At 52.3% G+C, this 20,325-nt stretch overlaps 1 protein-coding gene and 1 non-coding gene across 3 annotated transcripts in view; one reads left to right on the top strand and one right to left on the bottom strand.

Moving 5' to 3' along the window:
• The window catches only part of ANO2 (anoctamin 2), a 338,080-nt gene that overhangs the window by 83,898 nt on the left and 233,857 nt on the right, over positions 1 to 20,325 (top strand). For both annotated transcript variants that reach the window (XR_010932208.1, XM_067695483.1), the window contains exons 5-7: positions 11,064 to 11,215; positions 14,511 to 14,565; positions 16,920 to 16,971. Coding sequence is in view for 1 of the 2 variants with exons in the window: in XM_067695483.1 (XP_067551584.1) it covers positions 11,064 to 11,215; positions 14,511 to 14,565; positions 16,920 to 16,971 (259 nt within the window). In the remaining variant the exon portion in view is untranslated. The remainder of the gene's footprint in view (positions 1 to 11,063; positions 11,216 to 14,510; positions 14,566 to 16,919; positions 16,972 to 20,325) is intronic.
• On the bottom strand, positions 13,971 to 14,043 carry TRNAG-GCC (transfer RNA glycine (anticodon GCC)). Its single transcript has one exon. It is a non-coding gene; the product is annotated as a tRNA-Gly (tRNA).

The following is a 20,325-nucleotide window of genomic DNA, read 5'->3' as shown; positions in this document are numbered from 1 at the left end:
CGTTGACTTACACTTTTTTGTTTTCTGTAATGCTTCTTATCTTCAAAATTCAGAAAAAAATTTATCGGTGCCACTTCCATGCCGTTGTCTCCCTGCGGAACCCGAGATGGCTCCCGGCCAACCTGCGGACATGCGCTCAGGCCTGGCAAGACCGCAGGCCCCGGGCTGTTAGCAGACAGGCCTGGCTCAGGGCTCACAGACAGTGATGCCAAAAATAGGAAAACGTGTAATGGGAAATGAACTTGAATTTTTTTTTTTTTTTGCGGTACGCGGGCCTCTCACTGTTGTGGCCTCTCCCGTTGCGGAGCACAGGCTCCGGACGCGCAGGCTCAGCGGCCATGGCTCACGGGCCCAGCCGCTCCGCGGCACATGGGATCCTCCCGGACCGGGGCACGAACCCGCATCCCCTGCATCGGCAGGCGGCCCCTCAACCACTGCGCCACCAGGCAAGCCCTGAACTTGAATTTTTAAAATTAACTTGTTTTCAGGCTTGTGGTTGAAAAAAAATTGAAAGAGAAGTGGTGCTTTTCCTTTTGAAAGCCTCAAGTCATGTCCAGCTGAACTGGGGCAGCTCCTGCCAGATGGGCTGGCTGGGACCTGGACCCTGGGCCCTGTGCAGGTGGTGCTGAGAGCAGAGGGCAGTGGATAGAATTTGTCGTCCAATGTTGGGCCCTTCTGAGGGTGAGAGAGCTACTAATAATCCCGCCAGGACAGCAGTGGTAAGCCAGCACTGTGCTGAGTAACTGGGCTCTTCAATAGGAGATGTGGGAGTGGGTGGCCTGGCTTGGCCCCGCCAGGACAGCAGTGGTAAGCCAGCACTGTGCTGAGTAACTGGGCTCTTCAGTAGGAGATGTGGGAGTGGGGGGCCTGGCTTGGCCCCGCCAGGACAGCAGTGGTAAGCCAGCACTGTGCTGAGTAACTGGGCTCTTCAGTAGGAGATGTGGGAGTGGGGGGCCTGGCTTGGCCCCGCCAGGACAGCAGTGGTAAGCCAGCACTGTGCTGAGTAACTGGGCTCTTCAGTAGGAGATGTGGGAGCGGGTGGGCTGGCTTGGCCCCGCCAGGACAGCAGTGGTAAGCCAGCACTGTGCTGAGTAACTGGGCTCTTCAGTAGGAGATGTGGGAGTGGGGGGCCTGACTTGGTCGTGGCTGCCTCTGTGGGTGGATGGGAGGGGCCTGTGGGGGGAGAGGGGGAGACAGGAGGAGGAGGCAGTCAGCTTCTGGTACCTGGAGCTCACAGAAGAATTATTCTTACCCAGGAAGAACTGGCCTCAGTGATGTGCTGGTGCATAACGGCTCTTGAGATCTGACACATTTTCAGAAACTTTGCAGGCTGGTCTTTGCACCATTGGTGATTGAAATTGGCCACGGCGGGTGTATTTACACCACGGAAATCAGTGAAGTTTCCAAATCAGCCACTCGACCCTCCACACCCAGGTGGTTGGTAAGCGTTTACCTGCTTACAATGGATCAGAGCCCCACGAATGGGGACAGGGTGCACAGTCAGAGTGCCACCATGGACTAGAGCCGTCCTGTGCAGGGACAGGCCAGAACCCGAGGGTGTCATGTGATCCCTGCCATGGATATTAAAGGGCTACTGGTCAGAGAGGGGCCGGGAATGACAGTGTCTCCGCAGGGCCTCTAAACGGATGCCGTGTCTGTCACCTCCGACACAGAAAGGAACTTCCCGGCACTGCCCACTTCGGCACTCCGCCCCAGGCACACCGATCCTCCAAGATACCAAGCCTGTTTCCCTCTCAGCGCCTTTTGCTTGCCCCTCCCTCTGCCTGGGGACCTCCAGATAGCGCAGGACGCGTTCTCCCACCGCAACGGGGTCTCTGCCTGCACAGACATCCCCGACCGTCCTATGTGAAGCGGACCTCTGTCTCGCTCCATCCTCCTCCTCTTGTTCTTTTCTTTCTAACACTCAGCGCTGCTGGATACTGAGTAGCATATTTGTGTCTTTGTTTGATTGTCCCTGTCGGCACTACACTGGAAGCTCCAGGAGGGCAGGGCGGCTTCACCCTGTCGGCAGCACCTAGAACGGGGCCTGGTACAGAGCAAGCACTAAATCAGTATTCGTTAATGAATGAACGAACGGATCACACGTACCAGGCCCGATTCATTGGTGGTGGCTTACTGGAGAGTGATGCCCCAGGGCTGTCTGTAAGGTCGGGGGAGATAGCGCCATGGTACACGAACCATAGCGGCCGTCCCTGATCTGGGTCCTCAATAGCCCCTTCAGTTACCAAAAGCATTTAGGAAGAGTCTGACTATACCCGGAATGGCTGTGTATAAGGGGTCCTAGCCCTTTGAAAGGTCACATTTTTCATCCACCCATCCATCCATCCGTCCACCCAGTGAATAGTTATTGAGTATCACTATGTCTGAGATACTCTGCAGGTGATGCAGTGGTGACTACAGCTGGTCCTGGCCCATGTGGCTTCTGCGTGGGGAGGATTCAGAAGTCGAGTAGCTGTTGATGAGCTTGGAGGCACCAACAGAAGAAAAAGAGCAGGACAGACAAAGAGCCGACCAGAGGAGACCAGTTTCGATGGGGGCCAGGGTGCAAGAAGGGGCCATCTGAACTGAGACCAGAGGGCTGGCTAGGTTGGGGGGCAGGTGAGAACCTTCCTGGGCGAGGGAAGGGCATGTCCTCCAGCCCCGAGGTAAGAAAACCCCGGCCTGTGCGGGGAACCGGGAGGAGGCGAGGCCAGTGCGCGCGGCGTGGAGACTGCGGTGTGGGGGGTAGGGCGGGTGACGGCTGAGCCTCTGGGAGGAGGCAGGAGGCGTGGCTCAGAAGGGGGCTTGTGAGCCATGTAAGTAGTTGGGAGTTCTCCCACATTTTAAAAGTCAGCAATCATTCATTCACGTGTAGAAGACATACTGAAACAGAATTAAAAACCGTAAGTGAATCCGGAGTCAGACCTCAGAGAATGTGCATTTTGTGACTGTCACTGGCTGCATTCGGCGAGGCCGTGGATGGGAAATGGACCCGTAGGCACTGGTGGGGATGGAGGGACTGATGAGCTCCTGTTCTTGGTGCGCCCGCAGAGGCTCCTTTGGGCTCCAGTTTGCAGCTGAGCTTAGTGGCTCCTGGTGCTGCTTGCATTTGGATTGGTGGGCGGTTTAACGCTCGCTCGCGTGGGTAGCTGGGCTTGTGCACGGAGCTCCTCGGATCCGGATTCGGTGCGTGCACGTCTGCGCGCATCCCTCCCTCCGCCTGTCCCGTCAGGCGCCAACGGGGCGTGAGAACAGCGGACCTCTTCCGCTGCGCCTTTAGCTTCTCTTCCTCATAACTTCTTTAGTCCGGAGGCGCCCACCCCGGTCCAGCTTGCAGAGGCACCTTCCACAGTTTGGCTTCCCTGTGTGTCTGAGCCTTTTGAAATGAAAGGTGAGCAGGTGATCATCTTCAGCTCAGTCAACCCTCAGTTACCCAGTGACCGGAGGTGCAGAGGAGCGCACAGGAACGCTGAAAGGAGAAGACAGTCTGGATTAGTGTCTGTTGGGCCGTGGGGTGTAAGCGGACACACGTGCTCACAGCTGGCTTGCTCTCCACCTTTAGGCCTGGTGCTGCTTTTCCTGCTGACTTTTCCTACGAGTTGCAGAAAGAGGCCCTCTTAGATCACTGCAGATGAGGGACTCGTGGATAATCAAGATGATTTTATTTAGATCGCGTATGGTTATTCCCTTCCCTTGATGTTTCTGGGGGGGGGGGTCATTGGATCTCCTAGTGTTTGCGTGACTTCGGGTATGCTAGTAAAACTTTCTGTGCCTGTTTCTCTACCTGTAAAATGGGGACAGCAGCCTGTATCTGTCCACGATAGACAATCACTACAGCCTCAGTTCCTTGCATCCTGGGAAGGAACATGATTCCAGCGCAGGAAGGAAACAAATTAGCCCTGAGACCACACTGCCGTGCCCCTCTGGAGGGGAGAGGCTGAGGGAGACGGGGGAAGAAAGAAGAAAAGAAGGCCTTTCGGTAAACCTCTTAGCTTGTGACAGTGAGGCCAAAGCAGACTTTTATGAGAACCACATTTGAGCCCTGGAATAAAAAGTAAGAGCAACATACTTTAAAAATTATTTATGATTTTAAGCACATGAAAGGCATATCGTGTACCCGGGGAGGGCGTAATGGGGAACAGCTGGTGAACATGTGTCTTGCCATTTCTGAGGATGTTCCTTGTTCTCCACTGTCCAAGAATAACAGCAATAACGATGCTTCTGCTGATTGTATTAACAATACTGAAGAGGGTCGGGGCGCCTTTTGTGGACCCTGAGGAACACGGGGGAAGAGCCAGGCTGCCGAGCTTGGCGGGGGCTGAGAGGGAGCTCCGGCCTTCCGCCTTCTCGGGGACCACGCAGCCCTTCCAAGGATCCGAGGTTTAAGAAGAGAGGCTGGATAGGGGAGTCAGGAAACCTGGGTTCTGAGGCCTGGTGTCACCCGACGCTGGCAGCTCCCTGCCCCTCTGAGTCTCCGTTTCCCTGTCTGTAACGTAGCGAGGCCGATGCTGCTGGGTGGGCCTGTGGGATTCCAGGGTGAGCGTCCTGCGTGTGGAGGGGTCATCCTCGTCGCCATGCTGCTTCAGCTTCTGGTACAATCAACCAGTCACCCCCCAGGCTCAGCGCCTGGCACCCAGGAGGTGCCCGGACATGTCTGTGCTGAGAATTAACGCGTCTTTTTCATTAAACGTCTAAAGCCAAAGAAGGTCACACTTGGACGGTACTTCCAAAGCCATTTAGTCAGGTTCTGTCTTTTGTGATTTGTGACGTGGGTCTGGAGCGGGGCTCAGCCTCAGGCTAATTATGCCCCCTGGTGAGCGGACCCCAGGACTCTACCCAACGCCCCTCGAATGGTGAGCTTTCCATCCTGGCTGGTGGGGACAGGGGCCGTTCCCAACCCTTGCAGACGGGTTTTCTCCAGCGTCCGGCAGCTTCCTTGCACCCCGCCGCCCAGTGCTCCAAGAGGACTGCCTGCAGGGTTCTTCGCGAAGCTCTCTCCCCTTGGCTGCGCTGTCCTGGGAGCTCTGGTTGCCCTGGTCTCCCCAGACCTACAGCTAAGGCTGCTCGGCCCGGGGTGTGTGTGGGCCTCCACCTGCTTCCCCTTCCTGCCCCTCAGCCCTGGACCTCTCTGTAGGCAGTGAGCTGGAGCGATCCCAGGAGTCACCATTTTCATTTCCTGTCTCTCAGGAACTCGTTACTGCTTAATCAATGTCCAGTATCTTGAAAAGTGCTTTCTTAGTCTGTTCGGGCTGCTCTAACAAAATACCACAGACTCGAGAGGCGTGTACATGACAGAACTTCCACGGTTCTTCTGGAGGCTGGAAGTCTGAGACCAGGGTACCAGCCTGGTTGGGCGAGACCCCCTCCCTGGTTCATAGCGGCACTTTCTCGCTGTGTCCTCACATGGCGGAAGGGGCTGGGAGCTCTCTGGAGTCTCTTTTATAATGGCACCAATCGCATTCACAGGGGCACCACCCTCATGACCTGATCACCTCTCCCAAAGGCCCCACTGTGCAATAGCCATCACGCTGGGCATCAGGATTCAGGATATGAATTTTGCGGGGACGCAAACATTCCGACCAGAGCAACCATTATTTCATGTTTTTTTTTTTTCTCTCGGTGTTTTGGTTGGTTCAGGTAGGATAAATCTGGTCCCTGTTACTCCGTCCTTGTGGGAAATGGAAGTTCCCCAATTCTCTCTTTAGAGATGAAGAATCTGAGAGGGAGAGCCACTTGCCCAGAGTCATACAGCTCGTTAGCGTCAGCAAGGACCAGGACCCAGGTCATTTGCTCCGTAGACATTAGTGTGCTCCTCTCGTGTGCACAGGGCATGCTCCCTGCTCCCCAGATGCCCACCGTTCTGTTGGGGAGACAGACGCGTGAACCACAAGTTAGAGATGAGTGTGGCAAACGTTATGACACAGGTATCCGTTCACAGGCTGCTAAGGAAGGATGGCAGCAGGAGCGTGGCTAAGGAGGGTTTCCTGGGAAAGCTGGTACTTGAGCCCAGTGGAGGAGAAGGAGGGTAGTTCAGGTGGAGAGGGAGGGGAGAAGTTCCAGGAATAGGTACGACACGTGCAAAGGCACAGAGGCAGGAGGCAGGTCCTCTGTCCTCCAAGCTTAGCGTCCACGGTAGCGTGCCTGGGGCCGCCCGCCATGTTTGACTGTGGGCGTGGGCCGTTGTGTCTGCCCGGGTGTGTGTGTAGGGCCTCCGTCAGGGCTGTGGGGTGGAGGTCGCCTTGACGGTTCTGCTGGGACTCTGGCCTTTTGCACCGTTTACATTGTGCCTGGAGGTAAATGATGCTGTTTGTAGGGCTTTGGAGCACCCCTCCCCCCATCAGGGAATAGTCAGGATTTATCCTGGTCCCATCCCTGGTCCCTCCAGAAACATGCCACAGGCCCCACTCCCCTTAGCTCGCTTCTCTAGGGAGCTCTGCCAGACCCACTGCTAGGAGGAGGTTCAAGACCAGCTCGGAGGCGCTCAGCTGACCGTCTTCCAGGACAAGGCCCTGGGGCAGGTGCTGGTCGTTAATCCGCATGGATGGAATACAGGCCCTCCTGGCCTCTGCCGGGACTGGGCAACCCCGTGCGCCCTTGCAGCTGGTGCCGACAGGCCCGGAGACCTTTCGGCCGGCCGGTGGCTTTGGGCGGTGGCTTTCTTCTCCATCCTGGTTTCCCTCTACCAGGGCCTGTTACCTGAGGACTGTTCTGTCCCTGGCCTGGGCTCCTGCAGCGGCAGCAACTGCTGTCATCCGTGCTGGGTCCCCAGAGACTTATCATTCGTTCGTTCGTTTAACCATAGGGGATGGTTGGACGGTGTCCTGCCTTCGTGGAGACTGTTTGGTGGGGAGGCTGGACATGAATCAAATAGTTATTCAAATAAATGTAAAATCGCAACTACGATAAGTGCTGTGCAGGCGAGGAATTGGGGCCTCGAAATGCTGTGAAGATGGGGCCTGACCTTGTCTGGAAGCCAGGGAAGACTTCCCCCAGGAAGTGACGATTGAGTGAGAACTCAAGTGTGAACACAGGTTGGTGAGCGGGAGGGAGAAGGCGAAGGGTAGAGAGTACTAAAAATGCTGCCCGAGGCTGGTGGCTGGGTGCAGTGAGCAGGGGACCGCGGGGCAAGGGGAAGGTGGAGACTTCTACGGGACCCCCCAGGCTGCGTGGAGAATTTTGGTTTTTATCATAAGAGCAACGGGTGATGGTTGAAGCCTTTTCCGCAGGGAGGTGACATGATCAGAGTTTTGCTTCAGAAACATCACTCTGGCTCCAACGTGGAGATCGAATTAGAGGTGGACAAAAGTGGGGTTGCCAGATAAAATACAGCGTGCCTAGTTAAACCCAAAGTTCAAATAAACAATGAATACTTCGTTTAGTATCAACATAAGTATGTCCTAAATACTGCAGCGGACATACTTAGACAAAAAAATTACTGTGGCTCTCGTGTAATTTCTTTTATGTGAGTCTGCCCTCCGGTTGTCCTTTTTAAGGAAAAAATTGTTTCGTTAAAAGTTAAAATTTATTGTTTACCTCCAATGCACATTTAACCGGACTTCTTGCATTTCTACTTGTTAAATCCGGCAGCCCTAAGCAAGAGAGGTGGGAAGCCACTTATTGCTGTAGTTGAAGCCTCCTTAGACTAGGAAACCAGAGGTGGACATGGGGAAAGTGGACAAAGGAGGAGCACCCTCGGTCGGTCCAAGTCTGTCGTTCCAAGGCATCTAGGATGCAGAGCCAGTCAGCTTCCCTCCTGCTCTGAAACTGGAATTGCCACGCACGTGCCCTTTAAAGACGCATGGTTACGGGTATGGTGAACACGCTGCAGGACACGTGCCCGGTTGGAACCTGCCCTAAATGACCCGTGAGATGTGTTGGGATACGGTGAATGGGTCATCTTTCTGCCCCTGTCCCTCCAGGCCCAAGGATGCCCCAGAGGTGAGCTCTTTGCATCTAGGTGACCGATGGCAGGAGGGTCAAGAGCTTTATAACAGTAGGGGCAGTAGAGTAAGGTGCACACTGTTTTCCCCCGATGTTCACTCACGTCGCGGCAGAGGAAGAGTAGAGTGAAGCAGCCAAGGTCGCAGGCTCTGCCACGAGGTTCCGAGGCTCCAGCACTTATTATCTGGTTGACACTCTCTGTGTGATCTCGACTGAGATTCTTAACCCCTCTCGTTGTTTTTTTTTTTTGCGGTACACGGGCCTCTCGCTGCCGTGGCCTCTCCCGTTGTGGAGCACAGGCTCCGGACGCGCAGGCTCAGCGGCCACGGCTCACGGGCCCAGCCGCTCCGCGGCATGTGGGATCTTCCCAGAGTGGGGCACGAACCCGTGTCCCCTGCATCGGCAGGCGGACTCTCAGCCACTGCGCCACCAGGGAAGCCCAACCCCTCTCGGTTTTTAGAGGCACATCTTTAAGATCAGTGCTGATGTACATCAAGCCAGGTGCATAGGAGATGCTTAGAAATGGTCCGTGCTCCCAGAAGTAAACGGTTCCCTCGGTTCAGAAGGCTGGCTCCTTCTTTGTGCAGAACCCGCCTGATGAATTTCTTGATTCACAGCTCTGATGTTGTCCTTGTTCACACCCTTCGCTGACTTCCCGTCGCCTCGTGCAGTGGGATCTCCATGCACTGGTCTCCGTGTGCCTTTCTGCCGTGAACCGTCACCATTCCCCCATCAGAACCCGAGCACCAAAGAACCAGGCTGTGAAGCCTTCTTAAATCCAGCTTGAACTTTTTAACTTTTTTGGTTGGCTTGGAATGTCTTTGCTGATACCTGTTCGAGCCTGATTCATTAAAAGTATGTATAAGGTGAGGTTAAGAGAAGTATGATCAAAGAAGATAAAACACATGTAGAGGCTAAAATAAATGCCCATCACTAGGGAAGTGACTAAACAAATTAGAACTCGTACCCACTGTGTCATATGGTGCCTTCATGAAGGTAGTTCTACGTGGACTGACTTGGAAAGACACGTACTCGGGATATATCGCTAAACGAGAAAAGCAAATTGTAGAATTATACCATCGTACCTGTGAAGTATGATCACAGGTGTGTTTGGAAAGGGATTCAGTTACATATAATACGTATGGAGAGAGTCAGTATAAAACATACTCCAAATTGTGAATGGAGATTTCCTCTGCAGTGGAGGATAGGATGGGATTGGAAGTGAAAGGAAGCTGTTAATGTTAGTTAATATACTTTTTGGTTTGGGTCTCTTTTTTTTTTGGCCACATCGCATGGCATGTGGGATCTTAGTTCCCTGGCCAGGGGTTGAACCCGTGCCCCCCTGCAGTGGAAGCGTGGAGACTTAACCACTGGATCGCCAGGGAAGTCCCTGGTTTTAGTTTCTTTGTTTACTAGAACTGTGTTAATTTTGTGATTGAAATTAAGTCAAAATGCACAGAGAAGTGTATCAGAGGAAATAAATAAACTGGGCTTGTGTTTCAGTTGTTAGATTGGGGAGGTTCTCCCCCTTCCCACTGATTATCATGATTTTATTAAAGAACAGAAAAACAAAAGAAGGTTCCCTTTCTGTTCAAGTCCCAACAGAAATGCTGCTCTCCTCAGGAAGCACTTTTCTGATTCTTCAGCTGGACGTGCTGTCTCCTTTCTCTGAGCCCTCAAAGCATTTTGCGTGTCTTTTGTGGCATTTTTGTCCATCAATATTACAAGTGTTTTGTACATGTTTTACAGCCGCTCTAGATTTAAGCATCTTAAGGATATCTTGATAGGGAACACAGCCGGCTTTCCAGTCGGAGGGTCTGGCTGTGACTCTTATCTGGTCATCTACTGCAGCAGGACAAATTAGCCCCAGCTTACTCAGTAAGACACAGCCATTTTATTCTGTCCTATGAATTTTTGCTCAGTATCTTGAGCAGAGCTAGACGGGGTGATTCTTCTCCACGTGGTGTTGACGGGGGTCATGTGGTGGTATTCGGCTTGGGGTTGAGCTGGACAGCAATGTCCAGGAAAGCCTCCCTCACACGCCTGATGCTTGGCAGGGTGGGCAGAAGGTTGGGCTCAACCTCGTCCTTTCCCTGTCTGAGTCCTCTCCGCACGTCTCCTCGGACTTCCTGCAGGCGGCTCAGAGCTTCAAGAGACCAAGGCAGACCAAGGCAGAAGCTGCCCATCTTCTTAAAGGGTGGAACTGGCATAGTGTCCCTTCTGCTGCACTGGGCAGGCAGCCCCAGAGCCCATCCAGACTTAAGGGGGTGGAAACAGAGATGCCACCTCTTGAATGGAGAACTTGTGTGGAGGAAAAATCTGTGGCCATTGTTAATCCACCAGAGCTTTGCTGTGACAAGTACAACCTCTGTGTCTCAATGACAGCATCCGTAAATTAGAAAGACCAGAAGCTATAGTGTACGCAGACGACTCTGTACGTTATGAAAAACCATAGGTACTATAAATACCAGTGATGATCTTGGTACTGACGCAGCGCTTTACTCGAGGCAGGTACTCGCTAGGTGCTTAGTACTTTGACAGCAGACTCATTTATCAGATGTCTCCTAAGAAGAGCACAAGAGAAGTGATGCTGGATCGTCACATAGGGGCGTGGTGTGGTTGGAGAGTACAGACTTGGGATTGGATTGACACGAGTTAGATCCAAGCAGTCGCCCAGTTACTATCTGTGTGACCTTTGTTGACTCATCTCACCTTTTTGAGCCTTAATTTCCTCATCATAACAGGAGCGTAACATTATCTAGCTGGCTGGGTGCAGTGTGCATTGGAGCTCATTTGAGTAAAGCCCTTAGTATGGTGACGGTCACACAGTAGGTCTTCTGTGATGGTATAACAAAGATGTATAGAAAGTCTGCACTCGTCACCGCGCTCCTCCTTCCCTGCACTGGTCACCTCCATTCGCACAAACAGTTGAGAGGGTTCAGCACCTTGTGAAAGCAGGGGAGGAAGGGCAGGACCCTGCTGCTGGCTTCCCCAGTCTCGTCCTCTCCCCAGAGTGTCCCCTACGGGGGGAATCTGAGCCCCCTGCAGCTCTGGCTGTGGGTCCTTCTCCTCTGAGCGTTGGACGAGGCCTCCTCCTCACACCTGTGGCTTTGCCGTCGTAGAGGTACATGATCAAGTCAGAAGGCAGCATCGCGAAGACGTTCAACGAGATCCTGCAGAAGCTGAGCGCACCCCTGAAGCCCCGAGTGCCCGAGCACAGTAACGACAGGATGAAAAACCTCTCCTACCCGTTCTCCAGGGAGAAAATGTACCTGTGAGTATTGGAACTCTGGAGGTGGGGCCGCTTGGGGGATGGGAAGGGACATTAAGCACCACCTGGGGCCTCAGCTCATGAGCCGAGTGCCCGGGTGCCTGGGAGATGGGGGAGGAAGCCTGCTCTCAGGCTGGCATACTCCGTGTGTCTGCCTTCCCAATCCCTGTCCCTGAGCGAGATGATCGCAGATAGCTCTTGAATGTTCATCCCGTGGCTTCTGGGAAAACTTGCCATTTCAGTCACTTTGCGTGATGGATGGAGAATCAGGGAGCAGACAGCCAGAAACTTCGGGACTCTGTGAGCAAAGTGGTCCGATACCTGTTTACCTTCTGCAGGGAAACCACTCTGCTGTGTTCCCAGTCTAACAGGGTTTCAAGATATTGTGATAATGCAGAGAGACGCTGGATGAAGCTTCTGGACGTCTGTCTTCTCAGCTGCCAGCTCGTGCCCTCACTGACCCAGAGGAGGGGAGGGAATAGGTTTTCTTCTCAGGGATGGCCCTTTGGGAAGCCTTTGGAAGGGGGAGTCGTGGTTGGGAAGTGGGAGATGCAGAAGCCAAGTGCTAATTCTAATGCTAATGACATTATTAGCATTTTGCTATTTTGCTAATGACAAAGTAAGAAACTATCAAGACCGGTAAGAGAATCGAGTGAGAGAGGGAAAGGAATGGGCTTGGGAAGGAAGAAAAGGTACAGGATCTGTGCTTTTGGAGGAGATGGCATCGATGGGCTGTGTTTCTGCCATTCATTGGGTACCATCTCTGCCCATCTTTGCCGTGTTAGATAACAATTCTGTACACATGCATATGCTCCCTCATTGAGTTTTTACCCCTTAACGATTCTGGTACCAATTCTGGTCACCAGTTCCAATGTGTGTGTGGGTTTTCCCGCACCACCAAGAAATTCTCCGACACCAGCTGGGTGCCCTACAATTCAACTCAGTTCTGACACTGTTTACCTGGAAATAGCATCAGATTGCTCAGGCTGAGGGCTCAGCGTCACAAGACTGCCCCGCACTTCAGATGCCTAAGCAAGTCCAGGTTGCGACCTGTGCTTCTGACCGACTGGCTACAAGTCAGAGGTTCTCACGACCCCCTCCTTGCGTTCGACTAATTTGCTAGAGTGGCTCACAGAACTCAGGAAACCAGTTTACTCGCTGGATTACGGGTTTATTATAAAGGATGTTAAAGGATACAGGTCAACAGCCAGGTGAAGAGCTACATAAGGCGAGGTCCCAAACAGCGGAGCTTCTGTCCTCGTGAGTTTCGGGCTCAGCGTGAAAGCGTTTTGATTCACCAACCCAGAAGCTGTTCAGACTGCATCCTTTTGGATTTTTATGGAGGTTTCATTCCACAGGCGTGATTGATCAAATCATTGGCCATCGGTGACTGATCCAACCTCCAGTCCCGCTCTGCTCCCCGGAGATCAGTGGGTAGGACTGAAAGTTCCAACCCTAACTCCTGGTGCTTTCCCTGGCAACCAGCCCTATCCTTAGCGGCTTTCCAAAAGTCACCTCATTAACATAAACTCACTGGTGGTTGAAAGGGGCTTGTTATGAATAACATGACACTCCTGTCACCTTTATGGCTCTGAAGCAATTTCAGGAACTGAGGACGGGAGACCAAATACTATAACAAAAGATGCTCTCATGGCTCAGAAAATTCCTAGGGCTTGGGAAGCTGTGAGCACAGGGGATAAAGACCAAAATTATTTATTATAAATCACAGTGTCACACTCCCATTGTGAAGCGGCCGTCCAGATATAACTATCCCTCTATTATGGAGAGGAAACAAGGCCCAGGATCTGTCCAAGGTCATGAAAGCTGAAGTGGCTGGACTGGGATTGGCACGTTGACCTCCTGGCCGGCTGTTGTTTTTGCACTCTGAGCCTCCTCTACATCCCCCCTTCCTTGGGCCCTGTCTCCACACCGGCGCTGGCATCTGACCGGCCACCTCCCACACGGCTCCGTTCACTCAGCCCCTGTGATCCCCAGGCCAGTTCTTCACCCCCAGCCAGAATATGCTCTCCATCCTCTGAGTTTTCATAGCAATGGTCTGCATGTGTCCACGTTCTCCTCTCCATCAATTGCTTGGAAACACCCCCCGCCCCCATCCCCAGTGGCTGGGCTCCCAGGGGGCCGGGGGCATGGTTCAGGTGTCTGTGTGCCCTCCAGCACAGTGCCCTAAGGACAGTCACACAGGTGTTTTTTTTAACATCTTTATTGGAGTATAATTGCTTTACAATGGTGTGTTAGTTTCTGCTGTGTAACAAAGTGAATCAGTTATACATATGTTCCCATATCTCTTCCCTCTTGTGTCTCCCTCCCTCCCACCCTCCCTGTCCCACCCCTCTAGGTGGTCACAGAGCACCGAGCTGATCTCCCTGTGCTATGCGGCTGCTTCCCACTAGCTATCTACCTTACATTTGATAGTATATATATGTCCATGCTACTCTCACTTCGTCCCAGCTTCCCCTGCCCCTCCCCGTGTCCTCAAGTCCATTCTCTGCGTCTGCGTCTTTATTCCACACAGGTGTTTTTTTGAGTGAAAGGTCAACATTTGAAGTTTACAACAGACACAGATCTTGCATAATTGGGAGTTTGGTATCTAATTGCTGTGACAACAGTGACAACATTAAATGAAAATTTGAAAAAGTTATAAGCCCAACATCCTGAAACTGCACTCTTTTCTGTTGTTGAGTTTTGTTTTTCTGTTTTTTTTTTTCCCAGCCACGCCGTGCGGCTTGCAGGATCTTAGTTCCCTGACCAGGGATTGAACCTGGGCCCTCGGCAGTGGCAGTGCTGAGTCCTAACCACTGGACCGCCAGGGAGTTCCCCGTTGCTGTGTTTTTACTGTCTTTGTCCACACACAGGAATCCTTTCTATATACTTTCGTTTTTAAAACTCATCACAGTATAATGTTTTTCTATGATAGTCTAACTTTTTCTACAGTATTTCTAAAGTTTTCATAATTATAATTTTCAATGGCTATATGATAATCTATCCTTTAGGTTTTGGAATTGCGTCTTAGCTCCATAGTCTTTGTTATAAGTAAGTTTGTAATGAACATTTTCATTTACGGACCTTTTTTTTCCGCTGAATTAATTTTCCCAGTGATACATTTCTATGATAAGTTTTCAGAATTACTGGGTCAGCAAGAGTGTAAATGTTGTGAGTGTGTGTGTGGCTTACACATCTTGCTATGTTGCTTTCTAGAGGTTTGCTCTGGGCCTGGGGTGACAGTAGTCCCAGGACAAGGATAATGAAATGAATTGACCTGCTTTCTTGGTGTCGCCAGGTACAACATTCAGGACGAGGACACCTTCTTTGATAGTGCTACCCGTAGCCGCATTGTAAGTAAACCGGCTAACCAGGTGCTGAACCAGGTGTGGTGGGCTCGGGAGGGGGAGAGGAAGCCTGGATCCCCTTTGGCAGGACATCTCTTGCCCTCCCTGCTGCCTCCCGTCATCCTTTGCTTGGAGTTGCCTAGCAACTGGAAGGAGCGTCCAGGAGCTTCCCAATCCCAGTATCGAAATAGCCAACAACTCTTCTCACTCTTGGCTTGAGACGGGGGTCTTCTCTTTATGGTTCTCCACCCAGGCCCTTCTTGGAATCACAAAAGCAGTGAATGTCAGAGCTGGGGGGGGGGGACTTTCAGCTAGTCAGGTGACCCCCTTGCTTGACAGTTGAGGAAACTGAGGCTCTGAGATGCAATGAATTGAAAAAAAATTCAGGCAGATCGTTTTGTGTCCAAATGAGGGCTCATTGCTGGGCTGCTGAGTTTCTTTCTTTCATTCCCAAAGAAGTCCTGCGCGTTGCTGTCACGGGGAATGCTGGAGCTGGGCAGTTTGTCCAAGGACAAAATTGCCAGCCCATTCAATAGGAAGCCAGCGTTTGTGACTGTAGCCATTCTTCTACTGTCTTCTTGCCTTTTGCAGTCAAGGTTTTGGATTTTGCGGGATGGTTGATTCCACTGAAAATCTGCATAGGGCCTGGGCCCTGCGGCCCCAGTCTGAGCTGTAGGGCATCTCTGTTCACGGATCCATTTATCCCCTCCACCCCTGGAGAGCATCCAGCCTATGGACAGAAGAGGGGAGAGAAAAAGGGGCCCAAGGAACGCTGAACACTTAGGCCACAGTGGAAACATGGCAGTGTGCTTCCATTGATCCCTAGGAAAGAACTTAAGTTTCAACAGGAGGAGGAATAAGCATTAGATACCTAGAGGACTTCCAAGTCAGCAGGGTGATGAGAAGGGTACGAAGGGGCAGGTGATTGGAGGAAGACACAGAACATTTCCAAGTCACGCTGAAAACACGGCCCTGACTCTTTGCTTGTAGGATGGGCAAGAAAACACCTCAGGTCCCTTGGCCTAGTGTTCTAGGAAGATTTAACACGGGCATATGATTTCTTTTATCTTCCTACAGAAAAAAGCATAAGCTTCCCATTGTTTTAGTTGATGCTGTTACAAGCTGTAAGTCTCCCCATAGCTTGGGTCCCACGACTGGGGGGGGGACGTTATAAGGCACTGTGGAAATTACCCGATAATTGCAAAGTGCTTGTAGAATAATAGGCTGCCACATAAATGCTGTTCCTAATTATTATTGCAGTTGGATACTGTACCGCATTAGAAGTGAATTAAACATTCTTGGACCCCATTCTGCTGGAAGTTATTTACTTACCACTCCCTGTAGGTCTGTGGCTGGAACGTGGGAGTGTGAATGATGATGGAGTAACACATCTTTTCTCGTTCTGGAAGCTTCTTCCTTCCCCTCCTGCCCTTTTCCCAGTCCACCGCACATTGTGACGGGGGGAGAAAAGGGCCTTGGGTTTTGTTCTGGGGTCTGCTCCGCCCTGGGCTTTGGTCTGAGGACCTCACCTGCATCTCCCAGTGCCCCCTTTCCCGTGGGCGTCTGGGCAGCCCAGCTGTCTGTCCCAACGCCGACTTCCTTCCTGGAGCCGGGAGCAGGCTTGAGACTCCTTGGAGGTTGGCCTGCAGGTTTACTCTGCCCTGGGTCCCTGCTTCCTTGGCTGGGGTGCTCTCGGCACCCCGCCCTCCTGAGTGAGCGACAGGGTCCCTGCAGGCCCCGCAGTCGGGGCTGTTGACCTGTTGATGGTGCAGTGGTCACTGAGCAGCAGCCTGCCGTGTGCCCAGGATGAGCTGTGACACCTGGAGTCTTGAGGATGGGTGGGACCTGCTCTGACTGGGGAGGCGTGATAAGGACTTGGGGGAAAAGCAGAGAAGCGATAGCACCAAGGACCAAGATGTAGGTGGCCCTTTTCTAGTTGCCAAAGCGCTTTCATGGGTCCCCAAAGCAGCTCTGAGAGACAGCTCCATTGCAGGGGGGCCCGCGGGCCCTCAGGACCTGCAGGGGCCTCGCTCAGGACCCCTCAGCAGCAGGGCACTGTTGGGGCTGGTGGGGCGGGCACGCCACCCCCCCTCGCCTTCCCTCCCGGCTTCCTCCTGGGCCCTCCAGAGGGATGTGAGTCTGGGCTCCCCTTCCCTCCTGTAACTGCAGTCAATTTACAGGCTTTTCTTTATTTTGCGGGGCGGGGGGGTGGCAGACGGGGTGTGTGTGCATGAGGGGTTAGATGCTTTGTTGGAATGTCCGTGAGCTTGGCACATGCCTGCCCATCCTCCCCCCCCCCCCCGGGCTGGGGACGCACCATGTGGCCCAGATGCTCATGGCTGAACTGTCATCTGTTTTAGGTACACGAGATCCTGAAGCGCACCGCCTGCTCTCGAGCCAACAACGTGATGGGTGAGGACCCTCCCCCCGGGGGCCGTGCTGACGGGGGCTGGGGGCCAGGGAGACTGAGAACAAGACAAACAGACGCCCGCGTGGAGGGGACGCCCTGCCTGCCCCCTGACCTTCACCCCGGGTCTCTGTCCTTCCTCTCGTTTCCTTGGATCCTTGCTGACACCTTTCACTTGATCCCGAAAATTCAGCTCCTCTCCCTTCACAGTCTCCATAAGGTTTTAATAACCACCCAAATCATGGCAGCTTTTTTTTTTCTTTTTCGGTACGCGGGCCTCTCACTGCTGTGGCCTCTCCCGTTGCGGAGCACAGGCTCCGGACGCGCAGGCTCAGCGGCCATGGCTCACAGACCCAGCCGCTCCGTGGCACGTGGGATCCTCCCAGACCGGGGCACGAACCCGTGTCCCCTGCATCGGCAGGCGGACTCTCAACCACTGCGCCACCAGGGAAGCCCCATGGCAGCTTCTAATTCGTTTGTTTTTAAGAAGAAAGGCATCTTAGAGGCCTTTTAGTCCAAGCCCCTCACTTGATGTCAGAGAAGCTGAGTCCCAGAGAGGGTGAATCAGTCTGACGGTACCTCTTCTGAGGGCAGCATCCTTGTCGCCACTAAACCTGTCTGGCTAAACCTGTTTGCCTTGTGGTTTGGTTTTTGAACCTGGGGGTGTTTGTGTTTGAAGCAGGACCCTCAGTGTTTGGGAGCTTGCAGTATAAGGCAGGCGGTCCGGATGCTGACGGGTGGTGGAGGGGACACAGGCGGGGTGACACGCTGAGCTTAGGTCCACGTGCGGTGTCCCATCCACACGGTCCCCCTGCAGGTGGAATGCTCTTTCCAAAGGGGCTGCTGTCACTCATCACTCAGAACATACCCTGGGCTGACAAACCTTGGGCTTTTGAGGCAGCTTTTAGTTGAAAAGAGTCATTTAGAGGCAAGTCTAGGGAATAAAGTAGGCCGCCAAGCTGAGGAGCAGTAACCACGATGGCAGTGATAATAGCTAACGTTGGAGAGTTTATGTGGGGTCCATATGCTGCCTGAGGACTGAGGGAAGGGGTTGAAGAGGGAGTCAGAGCAGGTGCTGTGTAGTGACAGTACCATTAGAACAGTGTGGGACCTCTCAAGGGGGCGACTGTATGTGACTCTGCTTTGATGTATTCATGTCATGACAACATTTTAAATACCACTCCAGTGTTAAAAAATCAAATCTTCTATATGGTGGTGTTTGTCTGGAGCTGATGAGACGAGACTCTGAGTGAGGCGATGCACTGGCCCCTCAGTCCCACGGGATGGACCGAAGCCCTCACTTTGAGCACTTGTAACCGAGGACCACCAGAGGTGTCAAGAGGTCTGAGGATGTAGTTTGTATTTTCCCGTGGCCTCTATCAAAGTTCTGGAATTTACCCTCACTTCTAGTCCAGTTCACTCCTTGGTTCCAGTAATCTGCCTTTTATTCACTCACACCCTCTTTGGTTGGACTGCTCCCTCGGGTGTCACAGGTGACTGCGTACTGCCCGCGTTGCACGGCTTTTTCCTCCGTCTTCGTCTTCCTGTGTCCTTCCAGACCCTGTCACTGTACCCAGGGAGGATCCTGCTTCTCCTTCCTGGACCACACTTGCTTTGCTTTCTCTTCCTCCTCCCCCATTTTCAAGGTTGTCTTCTCCATGTTCCCTTGGCCTCCTGACTCTCACTTTGCACAGAAGACGTGAATTTCTGTTTCCCACTTCTCTCCCCCATGGCACACCAGCCTTTCCAGCGACCAGCTGGATACCTCCACTGAGATATTCCCAGAACCTTGAAATCAACGTCTGGCTGTGCCCATTTCCATCTCATTCCTCTCTCACCCTGTCCATCTCTCCTGCCTTTCTTCCTGTTAATGTGACTGCTGCCCTCTCTGGTTTCATTCCTGCCGTTCCCTTTGCTGGGATGTCCTTCCCCACGTCTCACCCGGGCCCACCCCCAGACCGAATACCCCTGTCCCCCAGGTTCTCCCTTTATGCCCTCTCCTCGGAACTCCCATCAAGTCTGATGTCTTTCTTGGTGATTATCTGTGTCCGTGGCTTAGACCCCCGAGACGGTCCTTGAGATGTGTCTGGATCATCTTTTATCCCCCAGTGCATTTGGCTGGCTGCCCTGCACGTTCTACTCAGTCGATTTGCTTTAGTGAATTAATTAAACGTGCTCAGCCGGCTACTGTCATAGCAGTAGCTGGTGAGTTCCCTGTGATGTGTGTTTGTGGACAAATGACGTAACTTCTCTCCAACCCAGTTGTCCCTTTTAGGTAAGAATTACGTGTCTTGGAGAGTTTTTGTAAAGATTAAATGGGAAACTGTTAGTTTGTTTTGTAAACTGGGAAGTCCTTAAAAACTAAAGTTTGTTTTGAGGGACAGCCTCCAGATTGTTGAAAAGCCATTAGAGACCCTCTGCTTTAAGACAGCAGTTTTTTTTCCCTTTGAGGATCTGTTTGTTTGTTTGTTTGTTTTCTGATGTCACAAAGTCAGACATCTTAAGGATTTTGTTGTTGAGTAGTTTTCAAAAATTTCTTTCTTTTTTGACATTCAGAAAACATTTATTGAGCACCTGCTGTGTGTCAAATGATGTTCTAGAAACTAAGAGATGGCAGGATGAATTGGACCTACTTTCTGTTCTTGCAGGGCTCTTAGTTTAGCCAGGTGGACAGACACGTAAACAGATAATTATGAGGTCGTCTGGCAGGTATGCTCTTAGAAGTGTACAGAGGGCAAGGGGAGCACAGATTGAGAAAAGCCAGCTCCCACGGATGCATCTAAATATCATCATAAGTTATCCAGTGTTAGCTTCGTGACTCCCCGGGAAGGTAGGTATGTCAGGAATTATCATCTCCCGTTACCGAGGTGCACAGACAGGAGGGGTGTCTTCTCCAGAGCCGCATACTGACACACTGTTAGAACTCGGTCTAGAAGCTGGGTTCCCTCCTCCGAGCCTATTTCCTCTGCCTTTGGGATGCAGGGAACTCAGCGTGGCGTTTGGCTGTCTTTATGGGCTGTTGGTTCCACAGTAATTGCTGATGGTTTACTAGCTCCTAACAAGGGACTGGACTCTGCTTCCCAGGAGAGGAGAACGCTGAAGGCCGATTCTCAGGTTCTTTGACTTCCGCCTGGGAAAATACAGTAGTACCCTTCAAGCTTTTTGGCCAACTTACCATCTTACTTAGAAGATCAGAAAGAATGAGGAATGTGATAACATTGTGAGGCCTCAGGATAATACGGACCTTTGAGCCATGGGTAACTTTTGATTTTATTGCCCTTCTCTCTGGTTTTATAGAGAAACACACACGGGCTTAGAATTGGCTTAGATTTCCTCCGGAGGAGGGTTGCCTCATAAAA

This window comes from Pseudorca crassidens, chromosome 11 (assembly GCF_039906515.1).
Source record: "Pseudorca crassidens isolate mPseCra1 chromosome 11, mPseCra1.hap1, whole genome shotgun sequence".
NCBI lineage: Eukaryota > Metazoa > Chordata > Mammalia > Artiodactyla > Delphinidae > Pseudorca > Pseudorca crassidens.
Note: the sequence above shows the minus strand (reverse complement) of the source record. Positions and strands in the feature narration are given on the sequence as shown.